Source organism: Galeopterus variegatus, unplaced genomic scaffold (assembly GCF_000696425.1).
Source record: "Galeopterus variegatus unplaced genomic scaffold, G_variegatus-3.0.2 Scaffold3861, whole genome shotgun sequence".
Lineage (NCBI taxonomy): Eukaryota > Metazoa > Chordata > Mammalia > Dermoptera > Cynocephalidae > Galeopterus > Galeopterus variegatus.
In genome coordinates, this window is record NW_007729972.1 from 151,323 (window position 1) to 166,216 (window position 14,894).

A 14,894-nucleotide genomic window follows, 5' to 3' on the forward strand; every position below is an offset into this window, starting at 1 on the left:
GTGAAACAAGTCAGGCACAGAAAGAGAAATACCACATGTTCTCACTTATTGCTGGGAGCTAGAAATAAATAAATGAATTCACACACACACACAAAAAAAATGGGGGTGGGGGGGGAAGAAGAATTAACAACTACAACTCCTTGAAGTTGATACAACACGCAAACAGAAAGGACATTGTGGGGTAGGAGGGGGAGAGGGAGGAGGGAGGGAGGTTTCGGTAATGGGCCACAATAATCAACCACATTGTATATCGACAAAATAAAAAAGTAAATAAAAAAGAAAAAACAAAGGTAAAGACAACAGAAAACATTTCTGATCAACTGATTTTTCTAAAATGAGACTGGGGATTTCAAGCAGGGACTGGGGAACCTCATATTTCCACTAAAGAGATTGCTGAGGTTTTAAGCCAATATACAAGTTAAAATCCATCATTTAGGCAGCTCTTTTTCAATTAACGGAATCTGGTAATATTGAATATGTAAGATTTAATGAAATTTATTGAATAAATATTTCCTTTTCTTAAACTTCTCTGAAAGGCAGCATGCAGGTCTGGGGTTTGCACTTTGTTTGGGTGAGCAGACTTTGGAACGAGCGAGCACAAGTTGCTTCATCTCTCTGAGCCTCGGTGACTTGATCTGCAAAAACAGAAGTGTCAATATATACCCACAAGGTGGTCGCGAGGACCAAATGCAGTAACGTGTGTGGAAGTGCAGTACAGAGTGCTGGGCCCAGGGATGGCTCCCACCATGGTCCCTGTCCTTCCCTTCCCCTTGGCACAGTGAACAGACTCAAAGGAAATATGTTCACCCCATAAAAAGTTTTGAGTCCAAAGGACCAGTGACCACAGCTAACCAGCAGCAGAACAAAGTTTAGAACCCAGGCCTCCCCCAGACTCCAAACCCTGCAAACTCAGGAATCACTCACCACTTCACCTTTAAAAAAACATTCCTTTACAAAAAATCAATAAATGAACCCCAATCATTACAAAATTGGTAGATTTGCCCTCAGCCTTAATGTCTGTTAGGAATGAAGTAGGTGGAGAAATTCTTCAAGAAAAGGAAAATGTGGTGGTATTCTGTATTCTTCAGCTTCTGTAAATGAAACCTTGATAAATGCAAAATTCAATGAGTTCATTTTTTCCACATAATCGAGAATGAAAATAAGCACAACTTGCAAATACTCAGAAGCCCATTTAGGGCAAAACAAATTGCTTCTCAGTGCTTTAATTTTAACCTCATGGTCTAGCCATGCTTTAGAGAACACCTGGGGGTGAGGGGTGGGTGGTGGGTGGGAGGGGTCCCAGATGTCACTAGGGACAACGGCTCCGAAGAGCCAGAAAGTCATAAAATGCAGCTTGTGATAAACAGGATGTCAAGGGTTCAAGCTTAGGGCATGAGGAAGAACCAAGTTTTCCAGTCTGGGCAGAACATGGATAGAAGCTGACGCTGCTGCAAAAGAGCATTTTTCCTATGAGAAGGAGGACTGCCTACCTGAAGAAATAAGGCATGATGAAACACTAACACATAACCCAGAAACCAGCCCTTTTCAATTGGGTTCTGGGAGAGTACTGAGCCCTACACAAAATGCTGTGAGTGGCTCTTCTCAATTCTGCAAAGAACAGTACACAGGAGAGAAGTTAACTAGTTAAACTATATGATGGATGCCTGACTGTGCCAGGGCTTAATTAAGAATCCCGGTTGAGAAGGGCCACCCAAATCCAGAAACAAAACACTCTGCTGGTAGTAGAACCCTAGAAAGGGGAAAAAATTAGGAGCTTCAATATGGTAGGCCCTCCAATGGTCAAGCTTCGGATTGCTGTTTTGGGGACCTGGAGGGAATAACACTTGCTGCTGCAGCAGGCTCCAAGTCCATCACGGGAATGGTCCGGGGGAAAAAATTAGGAGCTTCAATATGGTAGGCCCTCCAATGGTCAAGCTTCGGATTGCTGTTTTGCGGACCTGGAGGGAATAACACTTGCTGCTGCAGCAGGCTCCAAGTCCATCACGGGAATGGTCCACACAGGGAACACATTTATCCTCTCAGCTCTCCCCTCTCCAGCCTGGGGCTGAGAGAACCCTAAAATATAACTTTTGTATTTGATTGTTGTTTAAAAACTAGAATAGCTGAAGTATCATAAATGTAATTAAACCAAGAAAGAGAAAAGCAGTAGTAGTGAACTGGAAAGGCTGAGAGATGGTGTTGGCTGCTTCTCCACCATGAACTAGTTGTGTGACCTCAGGCAAGTCACTCTGAGCAGTTTCTGCAACTGTGTCATAAAATGAGGCAAGTTTGCTCAGGACGGAGGCTGGATCAGATGAACTCACAATCTTTTCCAATCCCAAGCCCTGGCATGTCTACAGCTATCCCTGCCTCCCAGCAAGCCAGGCACTTCCAGCTAATTGTTGTCAGTTATCCCACCTTGAGTGTGCCACTATTTACCTGGTGGATATATTGCTTCCTAACACTAGGCAGAGAAACAGTGACAGCTACTGAGGAGCACCCACAGCCACAGAACACAACCTCTGCTGAGTCCCTTTAATCTCTTTAAAGCCCCAGATGGGGGAAATCAGGATGGTTGGAACTCAGGTGTCTCTCGATTCCTCCTTCTCCCTTGGACCCCCTTTGAGAAACCCACCTCTCACTCTTCTTTTTTTTCTTTTTGCAGCTGGATGGTACGAGGAACACTTGACGTTGGTGTTACAACATGGTGCTCTAACCATCTGAGCTCACTGGCCAGCTCACCTTTTTTTCTTTTTAAAGAATCAAAGCAATACATGTACAGCATTTAGTAAATCAAACACAATGCAACCCCTTGTCACCCCATCTCAGCATCTCACTCCCCAGAGAAACTCACTTTCAACTTTTGTGGCTCTTTCTTCTAGCATTTCTCTCCATTTTAAAATGCTACAGTTGTACTACCATTTCCTGATTTTCAGATTCAGATATTATTTAAGAACTTATTATGCTAGATGAAGACTTGGCTATTTTATACACCCCCTAGTATTTTCCTATGAAGCAGATATTTCCCTAATCCCCCAGCGTTAGAGCCAGAGGCCAGCCACTCAGCACAATGACAGCTGAAATAAGGACACTACTTGACCACAGACTCTAGATTAGTCTGCTCTAGAAGTATGTATACACTGCAGCTACATTCTTCCAAGATCACTAAAAATTATCCTTGTCCATCTATGAAGATGCTAATAACATTTTAAGGTGATTTTAGAATTCTGCAGCAGTAAATAAACCACCGGGTTTTAATGGACCAAACCCTACAAACAGTAGTTTGGAAAACCGTTCATTAAATGACTATAAAACCCAGAGCCTCTCCAGTTCTCTACAGCCCATTTTCTCTATTCCCACCCCTTCCCCCAATAATCCCTTTCCTTGCTGGCTCCAAACCCTCTCACCTCAAAGTCCTCTACTACAGTGATCTGGGAGCAGGTTGGTCCTAAGACAGGGAGTAAAACAGCTCAGCTCTTCCATGGAGCTAACCTGTTCATAGCTCGGTGTGTAAGTGGACCCCCTAAAGACATGCCAGTTACCAAGAGTACAAGAGAGGGAACAAACTTCAGGGTCTTTTAGCCCTGTCCCTCTCAAGTCCTCCCAGCTCTGAAGTCAAAGAAAAGCTGTCAGTCGCAGGCACTCACAGAGTGTGGTAACTCTTAGTAATGCCCCCAGACTCCCTTGTCACAAAATGCTAGCTTCTTTGTTTTTCTTTTTGCTTTATTTTCTTTGCCTTATTCGGCCTGCAAATTTGTTCCGAATGGCTCAGACACTGGAGATATTCAATGAGGGGCACACCTTTGCCACCCAGGTGTTTGTGCTCCACTAGATTGATCATTGGACTCATCATTATAACTGAGGTCCCCCATGGAGAAGAGGGCCGTGCAGGGACTTTGCTGCAGGGAGAAAGTGGAGGGAGGACAAGAGGCAGCATGAGCAGGGCCAAGCTTACAGTGAGTGATCATGTGGGGGGCTCAGATCCCAACTGGAGACTGAGCAGAAAACACAGCTACAACTGTAACACGAACCTACTGAGAATCCCTCAGAATCATCCACCTTTAAATGGTCCCTGTGGATAACAGTAAAGCAAATGAACACAATATGAAAATCTAGGATTGTTACACACTCCATCTGGGGTTCACATCACCCACTTATTGGGCACCTGCAGAGAAAGCTTTACTGGGCTGTAGAGACTACGATGATGAGTAAATTGCCTATAATCTAATTAGATGAAGATTCATTCATTCAGCAAATAAAATATGAAAGAAAAAAAGGGCAGGCATCCAAGTGGCAAGAGAGAAATAAAAAACCAAGTGCTATGGTATTTTAAAGGAGCAAGAACAGTCATAATCGGTTGAGGGAGAAATATTAGGAAACGCGAATGGAATAAAGAGCCCAGAACTCAGAAGGTCAGAACAGCCACTAGTCAGGAGTTTCTGGTGGTGGCCCTTGCAGGAAGGATGTGGACAGGCACCAGGCTGGGGGCAGTGAAATGGGAAGCGAGGTCTGGGGAGACTGCAGAGGCCACGGAGCAGCAACAGAGCACACGGGCAGGGCGTCTTCCTCCGAGTAATGCAATGCAGCTGTGTCGTGCTGAGAAGTCAGGAGGACAAGATGGGGTGCGGGATAACCAGGAGAGCTGGGGAAGTGCCAGCAGAGACACCCATACCCACATCTTGTGAGCACCCACGTCCACACAACCGCTCCTCGTGGCATGCTTCCTCCAGGCCTCGTTCCCCAGCAGTGAACATTCAGGAGTACTTATGCTCTTGTGCGTCGATTGTCTGCAATACCCTGTTGTCCTGCTAGTCCCAAGGAACCTCTTATCACAGAGGAAACCCTCTGGCTCCAGCCACAGAAACAGAAAAGATATACCCCTGGTTCCTCAAGTAACAACTCTAAAGGTTTTCACACACACACGCTGTTCTCCTAGAAATCATAATTCTGGCTCATCATAACTTGTAAGAGGGTCTTGTCACATCATGTATACTCTTTCTATGACAATGAGTTCCAAGTTCTAGATATCTACCAATAAACGTTTAGAACACAGCAAAGCCTGGGAAGCTTTAGACCACATGGGGTAAAGCAGCTGTGCAGGTCCCTGGCTCTAGGTTTCAGACATCTCATTTACTGTCTCAGGACACAAAGTCTAAGGACAGGGAGCTCGTGAACGAATGGCAACCTGGCAGATAAGCCCCCAAAGACTCTCCCACCCTTCCATGTGGTGTGTTTTTAGTAGTTAGTTGATGGCCTAATAACTTGGTTTTCTTGGGGAAGAGAGGTACTATTGGTAATAGGTCCTTGTTTGTAAACAAATGGGATGAAAATGATTGATTATATACGTCAGGACCTACACAGAATACAATTAATTAAGTGGAGCTTCTTCTCCAGTGAGTTTCTCAGTGTCTAGAAGCAGCAGGGCTGTTTCTAAACTTTCTTCTAGGCATTTGGCATTACCCTAGAGCAGCATGTGGATCCCCTGCGGATTAAAGGACAAAACCAGGAGGGATTCTGGCTTCCATCATCCCTTTCCCTCTTGCTCTCTCCCGATTCTATAAATCACTTCTGGCAGGTAGCTGGGAAGCAGCTGCGAATGACAGTTTTGCTCTGGAGCACAGGAAGCCACCTTTTAACCCGCCTGCTGTTGTTTGTCTCTCGAAATGTGACAAAGGAACAGATGTAAGCAACATGCCAACTGTCGAGAGGATCTGCTTGGAGCACTATAGGAAGCCTGTTCAGAGCCACATCACACCAGCCGCTCCAAGGAAGGACAACTGAATTCATTTCCTGAAACCCCCACGCACGCTCTGCTCACGTCAGATTGGGATGGGCAGCGCTCAGGCAAGTCACCACGCACACCCCTGCTTCTGCCTTCGCCCCTGTGGCTCCCCAGTCACACAGTCCCTCCGTGAATCCTGTTTAAATGCCGCCAATACTCAGTCCTGCCTCATCTTCTAGCGAGGTCTTTCCTGACTCCAGGCCCCTCCGTCATCTCTGGGCCAGATTACTTTACACCATCTCTGCCAGTCTCTAAGACTCTCATAGGTCAATCTAATCTCTGCAAACCTTCCTGTTATCTCCTTGAGGGATGGAGCCATGGCTTATGTCTTGGTATTCCCAAAGTAGCATTTTTCAAATCACTAGTTGCAAACCAGGAGTGCACTGGAAAACAAGTTAAATGGGTTGCACACACAATTAAAATACAAAATAAAACCCGGCTTACAAAAGATATTCTTGGGACAACTGGGAAACTATGAAGTGGATAATTAGATGAAATTCTGAGTGCACTGGAAAACAAGTTAAATGGGTTGCACACACAATTAAAATACAAAATAAAACCCGCTTACAAAAGATATTCTTGGGACAACTGGGAAACTATGAAGTGGATAATTAGATGAAATTCCTACTAATTTTCTTAGGGATAGTAATGGTATGATTATATAAGGGAATACCTTATTTTTTTTAAAAAAAATTATTTTTAGGGCCGGCCCCCTGGTGCACTCTGGAGAGTGCGGCGCTGGGAGCGCAGCAACGCTTCCGCCACGGGTTTGGGTCCTATATAGGACTGGCCAGTGCGCTCACTGGCTGAGCGCGGTGCGGGTGACACCGCACCAAGGGTTGTGATCCCCTTACCAGTCACGAAAAAGACCAAAAAAAAAATTATTTTTATTAGACTTTTATTTTTTGGAGCAGTTTTGGGTTCACAGCAAAATTGAGTAAAAGGTAGAGATTGTCCATATACCTGCCATCCCCCTCCAATGCATAACCCCCCCTATTATCAATATCCCCCACCAGAGCGGTACATGACAAGTGAGGAACCTACACTGACACATCACGATCAGCTAAAGGTTAAAGTTTACATTAGGTTTCGATCTTGGTGGTGTACATTCTATGGGTTTGGACGAATGTGTAATGACACATATCCACCATTATGGTAGTTTCACTGCCCTAAAATTCCTCTGTGAATGCCTTATTTTTAGGAGATGCATGCTGAAGTATTTAGGAGAGACTTACTTTCAAATGGATTGCAAAAAAAGTGTGTGTGTGCACATAGGTCTGTGAGTACACAGATCAAGCAAATATGGCAAAATGTTACAACTGCTGAATCTAGGTATAGGGTATACAGGTATTCACTGCATTATTCTTTACATTTTTGTGTGTGTTTGAATAGTTTCATAATAAAAAACAAAAGAAAATGAAACAGGAAAAAATCAGAATACAGAGCATGAAGTACAATTTGGTGTTAGGTATCCATTGACATGTGTGTCTCCTGGGTCACCACATAAACGCATTTATTGTGGATCAAGGCCCAGAGTTTGAAAATGCTGCCCAACAGCAACTTGCTGCTCCAAGCACACAGCAGGCAGGCAATGAACTATTTGTTAATTAACTTCTAGAAGCACAAGGTTAAATGAAGAAGCAAGCTGAGAAATCATTTTGTCTCTAGTTACATCCCGTTAACTCAAGCTGTGTCAAAACAGCCAAGCCCTTTCCCGCCTTAGAACACTTGGGTCTAACCTCAACTCATCCTTCAAGCCTTTCTTATTAAACATTTAATTACTCACCAGGAAGGGTGCTTCTGGCTTTCCCTTCAATGCCACGGAGAGAAGTGTGTTAACAGAAGACTCCAACTGGGCGACCAATTGTCCTGGTTTGCCTGGTATTGAGGTGTTTCCCAGGACTAGGGAATTTTGGTGCTAAAACTAGGACAGTCCTGGGCAAACCAGGGCAGTTGGTCCCCCCAAATCTGAGAGAAGTCTTCGAGAGAACAGATTCAGGAGAGCTGACACTGGTGTGCTGTGTGGCAGATGGTGCCATGCACTGTGAGCAACGGTAGGAAACCCAGTGCAGGAAAAACTGTGACAAGACAGAGATCTCTCTGATGGCATCCAAACAGCAATGGCAAATGTCACATAGCACAGTGTCTCTTGTGACCTTAGACAGACCCATTCTCTGACTGTTCATCAACTAATCTGGAAGCAAAGGATGGTGGAAACTTACTGTAAAAACGTCATCGTCACCAAGCTCAGCTTCATTATGGATGGTGGAAGATGATGTTGTTGAGCCTAAAAAAGACAAAAATGTAGTGAAAAGTGTTTCCAAAAAGAATAAGTCAAATCTAATTATTTGTGCTTTTTTTTTTTTTCCTTTTTTGTCTTTTTTCGTGACCGGCAACGGATCGCAACCCTCAGTGTCACGCCCGGACCGGACCGGGACTGGCAACGGGATCGCAACCCTTGGTGTTGCTCCCGCACCTGCGGCCGGTCTGTATGTGGGATCCGAACCCTCGGTGGGAGCGCCGCCGTGCTCCCAAGCGGCGCACTGTAGCAGTGCGCCACCGGGCCGGCCCTAATTATTTGTGCTTTTCATCTATTCTTCTTTAATTGACTCTTGCCAGGATGCTTCCTAAATTAACTGTGCCTACTGTTGTTCCCAGCTAATCTTTCAAACATCTGCACTTGCCACTAGAGAATAAGAACCCAGAGAGGCACCATGGAGAAGCACAGGGTGGCAGGGGTGGGAGGTTGGCTGCATCAAGCCCAGCCTTTGTAGTGACCTCCAGGTCCCAGCTGTATAGTAGGTAAAGCATTGGACTGGGAACCCCCACGTCAGACCTGCCACAATCACACTATGCAAATTGGACTTTGCCTCTCTGATCTTTTCTCTACCAACATGGGAGTTTTGACTAAATAGCTTGTATGGTCACTTCCAGTTCTAAATTCAGTGACTGTACTTTTAATCCCAGACTGTTGGGAGCCATGTTCTAAGAGGACACCTGAGCAAGGAGGTTTTCCCTTGCAATACCACCAGTGAGTTTTCTTTGCTTTTCCAGGTCAAAATTAAGGCTCCTGTCAGATACCTCAGCTTATACCACCATGGAACAAATTGGTCTTTAGAGTTTAGTTTATGAATTGTTCACCTTTTTCTTCATTCTAGCATGCAAATCAGTATAACTACCCCACTTCCCCCTAGTAGCACCCAGTAATGAATGGATCAACTTAACTGACGCTGTTCATGGCCAAAATAAAAAAACATAATGAAATTTGCATAAGTGATAGATATAACAAAAGGGAAATTTATTCTCTATCTTTTCCTTTTTGTGGCTAGGTCTTTTAAAATGTACATTTAGAAAACAGTTTGCTATTATGTAAAATTGAAATGAAAAGGATTGCTCAGAAAGGGATGAGAAATACTTAAATTTCCAATGAGGGATCACAAGAGGAAGAATAACAGCCCCACAACACCCTCTGTGCAATCCTATTGGTCTTTCAGGATTTTTCTCTACTCTCTGAATTATTCCAGGCAATCAATGTTTAAGGCAAGTCTGCTAGAAAACAGGTAGGTAGAGTGTATACAGAGGAAAAAATTACAAGTAGGAGAATCAAATCTTGTGTGTAACTTTGGTGATTAAGTACATGGATACATGGAAACTTCCATCAATAATTTAGGAGGTATTTTCTCTCTAAACATTTAAAAACTATGTTTAATAACAATATTTTAAATATTTGCTACTCACATCAGACCTATGATGTGAACACTGGTTTTTATTATCTCTTTTTGGCTAGCTCATGGTTATCGTTAATAAGATTCATGTTCTAGTTAGAATGGTCTCACTAGTGATTACAATGTTAAGTGATTTTTCTTTTAAGATTTGCTTTTCTCTCTTCCCCAAATCCACAATGAAGAAAATGACTTCAGAACACTTAATTCTTAAACAAATGAAACATACATTCTTGTGTGACTAATTTTCCCAAATTCTGAATTTGGCATTAACATGCCTTGTTTCTTCTTTCTTTCTTTCTTCACAGGGACTCCCTGTCTATGGCACCTTTAGCCCTCTGCTTTGAAAACTGAATATGCTCAAGTGCGGAATTTGTGACTAATTTTCCCAAATTCTGAATTTGGCATTAACATGCCTTGTTTCTTCTTTCTTTCTTTCTTCACAGGGCCTCCCTGTCTATGGCACCTTTAGCCCTCTGCTTTGAAAACTGAATATGCTCAAGTGCGGAATTTGTGTGTTTGTATCTGTGAACCCTTACCAAGCCCACCATGAGAACTGAATGCCCAAGGGCCTTCCAGGCCATGATCAGATGTAACACAATGCCTACTACTCACTCACCGACAGACGAAGGCCCAAACCGAACCAGGGCTCCAGAGACACAGATCCCTTCCCTTTCCAGTGGCAGCCGAACACCCTGGGCCTCTGATTACAGGAGCATTCTGGGTACACCAGAATCCATTCTCTACTTCTGAGCCAAGGCAGACCAGACCAAAGCCGTTTCAATAGTCAGCACAAGGTGAAATCAGTAAAAAATTCATTCAGAATCTTTTCAGAATGAAATCTAAAAACCAATTGGGACCACTCTCCTTACTCTGAAACCGATCTCTTTTCCCCCTGAACTGTTACTTTATTTACTCTCCTTGGATGTCTGGAAAGTTCTGGCATCTATTGACCTGGCCCCAAACCCTCCTGCAAATAAACCATAAATATATGGCAGACTATTAGAATCAAAACGAACTTGGAACATTTCCACATTCCCACTGAGAACACAGTGACAAGTTCAATACCTTCTATGAGGTCTTCGATTGCTTTCCTCACTCCCCTGTCAAAGGCTCGAGCATCAGCGGGGCTTTGGAAAGTAAGTCCAAACTTCTTATTATCGACTTTCCAATGATGAAATGTTGGATTGGCTTTAGTATAGACCAAGTCCTTTCTTACATAGCATTCCAATACCACCTGCAGGATTGAAACACACAGGCTGGTTACTTGTGGAACAGCCATGATGGTATCTAGTTACAGAAGTCTAATTAGGAACCATCAGTGGGTGTAACGAACAAAACCCCTCCAACTCCTGCCTTCGCATATCTGTGAAGAAACTTCTGCTTGCCTGTTGACCATCTAATCTTGTTGACCCTGCCACTTGGCTGTTCCCCTTACCACACTCCCCTTCATCTTTTTCCTGCCCCTGACTGTGGGCACTAAGCTGAGCCCCACAGGTCTTCGGTCTTTGCTCTGTTCCAGGCATATTGCTCCTATGTTGGGGACTCTGTTCCAATGGCTCTCAGTCTTCCCTCTCCTGTCCTAATGGGTGTCTCCTCATGACCCCAAATTCAACAAGTTGAAAAATTAACTAATCTCCTCTGTAATTTTGCCACTCATTTCCTTTCTTGACTTCCCCATATCTGGCAATGCCAACCCCTTTCCACTCATTCTCTCTGGCTCAGAATTTCTGCTTTTTCTATCCCGTGCATTACTAACCACCAAGTCCTTTTCATTTTTCTTTCAACATCTTTTATATCAACCCCATTTCAGTAGCTACCATCCTGATGTGGGTCTCTATTAACTTCACATTTGGATTACTAGAACAATCTCCAATTCTGGTAATCCAGACTCGGAACTGGATTTTACTGAGCTATAACTCTCAGTAGATTGATCCTTTAATCTCTAAGATAGAAATAATACCAATGTTATCAATGAGAACATGAACATGCTCTGAAAACATTGAGTAGATGAGAAGCTTAAGGTCACACTCATTTCCCAGTATATTGCTACCATCAGGTTTTACTCTTGTATTTACTCCAGTGCTCGTCTCCTTCACAATTTAGTACCTGACTTCATGCTATTCTCTTCACAGTTTTATGTACATTAGTCTTATTCCTCTAGACTATAAAAGGTCAAGATGTATTATAAAATAACTCCCTCTGTGTCTAGCATAATGCTCTTGCTGATAAGGATATCAGAATTTATTTAATATTAAAATAAAAGAAGCATTGCAATCATATGAATGTAAACTTCATTCTTTATTCATAAAAAAAGCGCACAAACTATTTACAATATTTATTCCTCTGGTTTCATTACAAATATCAATGATTTTGCTAATAGGCTTTAATAGGGTTGATCTTGTTCTGGCAAAGCTCTCCATTTAAAACAACATAATCTTATTAATTAAGACTAATAAAAGGGCAAGAATAAAAGCCTGCCCAAATTAGTATAAATTAGAGAATAACTTTAAATGAGTACAAATTTCAAGAATATATCAAAGCAAAAAGAAATTAAATACTGGCTAATAAATGTTCTCTAACTTAATAAATAAGTGAGAATAATATTCAAATTGTTATACCAAATAGCAGTCCCAAGCAGTTAACTTTATTACATTGTATTGAAATAGGACAACGGTCCCCTCACACAATTCTATTTATGATGAAATTGCTTATTATGGTCGTTTTCCCTAAGAATAGTGCAATGATTAAATATCAGCCCAGCCCTGTTCCAAATTGGGGAAATCCAAATAACCAAGGATTTAACTAACAAATGTTATCTATTTTAGAATTTAATTGTCTCAGTTCAAAGTTTCAAAATAAACTTTTTGTAAAAACAAAGACTCCTAGCCTCTCCATATTTTTAGGGCCAAAAAATTAAGTCTTTGGTTGACATTTCCCAACTTTAAAATTATTCCAAAGGTAAATTTTCTTAGAAAAGGTTACGTAAAATAATTTTTGTAAAAACAAAGACTCCTAGCCTCTCCATATTTTTAGGGCCAAAAAATTAAGTCTTTGGTGTACATTTCCCAACTTTAAAATTATTCCAAAGGTAAATTTTCTTAGAAAAGGTTACGTAAAATAAGTTCAGCCACCTAAATTAAGTAAGGAGGGAAATCAGATACTATCTCTTTATGTCCTCTTCAGCAAAATAACATCATTAGGTATCTAAGTTTAACAACAAAAATGAAAAAGTTCAGATGCTTTTAATCTTCATAACAGATATAAACCCTTGGTGAATTTTAACACGTACATAATTAGGCATTAATTAAAAACTTGAGAAAGGCTTTAAAAAATACTTTTTAAACGAGATGCACGGGGGGAAAAAGTGATTATATTCTTGTAAGAGGCTTTTAATAAATCTACACAAGAAATACATTTTGTATAAGATTGAAGTAATTGAGGTGCTTACATGAAGGCTGCACTACTAACTCATCTCTCCCTCCTCACCCTTAACATCTCTCTATTTCTAGAGTTTTAGAGCAGTACAGGTAGGTAAGAATGAGTCTGTCTAATGGTTGCATAATATTTCTCAGTATGACTGTATCAGATTTATTCAACCACTTCCCTACTAATAATGGGTATTTAGGTAATTTGTAATCAGTCACTTTTACAGACAATGCTGAAATTTGCATCCTAATATATTTCAAGTGAAAGTCTGAAATCTGGACAGCTTCCCAATATTTAAAGACTTTTCTAATGAGATCAGTGGTGATATTAAGAAATACAGTTTTTTGATATTGTAGAATGAAATGTGTCAAATGATCTGAATAACTACTTGTGAATGGATATCTGGAACACAGACTTTTCTCACAGAAACAATGGTAATGAAATTCACAGGATTCACTACGTAATTTTAAAAGAAAAACAACCCCACAATGTGCTGAATTCTCGAACTGCACTATGCTAGAAAGTGCTGTCAGTAGTTTTTCCATCAGAAAGAGCACTTCATGCCCTAGTTGGAATACTGGGAACTCTACCACCCATCCATCATATCCCCAAAATGACCTTCCCCCTCTCCTTGCTACTCCACCTTTTAGAGGGGGCTTCTCTCAACAGCCCCATTTGCAGAGCTCCCACGTGGGCTCATACCCTCCAGTGGGCACAAGTACTGCATTATGGAAGCTTGACAGGCCAATGAAGGAGTCGCTGCCTCTCCAAAGGGGTGTGTGTATGTGTGTGTTGTGGAGACGGGACATGGGGAGGGACTGAGTACCACTGAGTACAGGAACACAGAATTTCCCACAGAGTGTGAAAACAGGCAAGATGAAGAATGGGAAGATACAGGAGTATAACTGGGTGTGTGGTTGGGGAATGTAAAGGGGACAGAAAGAGATGGAGGGATGAAAAACGTTGGGCAAGGGGACGAAGCACACTTGTAGGGTAGCGTGATCCTGTACAATAGCAACAAACAACAGAAGCTGGTCCACAACTCCATGGGGTGGACAGAGGACTGGCATTGCCCTATTAGGATGCAGAATTAGTATGAAGGCACTGGTCTTTGGCTTTGCAAAGAAATAAGTCCCCATGCTGACTCTGCCAGGGACTGCATGCCCCAGACTGAGGATGTGGACCACTTCTTGGAGAACTGAGTTTCCCGAGCACGATGTGGGAATAATTTCTTCCTTCAGGGTGTTGCAGGAATTTAAGTGAAATTACTTATATAAAGGGCCTTGAACAAAATGATAAAAATTTGCAATTACTATGTATAAGTCATTGGTAAGACACAAGTTCAGAAATGTATTTGTAAAGTTAGAGGACTGAATTAGACAACAGGGCCATTTTATGTTGAAATATTCTATTACCAACCACAGAAATACCAGGAAAAAATAGCTCTAAAAATATATAACCCTTCAGATAATTTGCTAATACAGAATAACTATAAAAATTAAAAAGGAAAGTGAAAAAATATTTTCTATCAAAATTTTGTAGAAAAAGAACTAAAATAAAAAGGCAGCAGATTATAAAACTATATTTGCAGCAAATATGGCAGATGAAGATTAGTATTTTTATTATACAAGTCGGCATACATACGAGGGAGAAAAATAAGACCTCAATAGGTAAATATACAAAGGACAGTAACAGATAATTTAGAGTTACAACCATTTAACAAAGAGAAAAACATTTGATCTCATTAGTAAGCGATAATAAGATGCCACTGTTACTCTTTCAAATTGGTAAAGATTTAAAATATATGACCCTCAATGTGTTAAAGGAAATTTTCATACATGCTAATAGCAGCCGCTTGTATATGTACCGAACATCATGAAAATCTGACTCCCCAAAGTGTTCTGAAAAAAATAATAAATGTGAAAAATACAGGTAGGCGTCTATTCATAATATGCGGGGGG

At 41.7% G+C, this 14,894-nt stretch overlaps 1 protein-coding gene across 1 annotated transcript in view; it reads right to left on the bottom strand.

Moving 5' to 3' along the window:
* Window positions 1–14,894, bottom strand: part of SPRED2 (sprouty-related, EVH1 domain containing 2) — a 50,728-nt gene that overhangs the window by 14,486 nt on the left and 21,348 nt on the right. The window contains exons 3-4 of the mRNA XM_008586183.1: window positions 10,573–10,741; window positions 8,005–8,069 (exon numbers count right to left, since the gene is read on the bottom strand). Coding sequence (XP_008584405.1) covers window positions 8,005–8,069; window positions 10,573–10,741 — 234 coding nt within the window. The remainder of the gene's footprint in view (window positions 1–8,004; window positions 8,070–10,572; window positions 10,742–14,894) is intronic.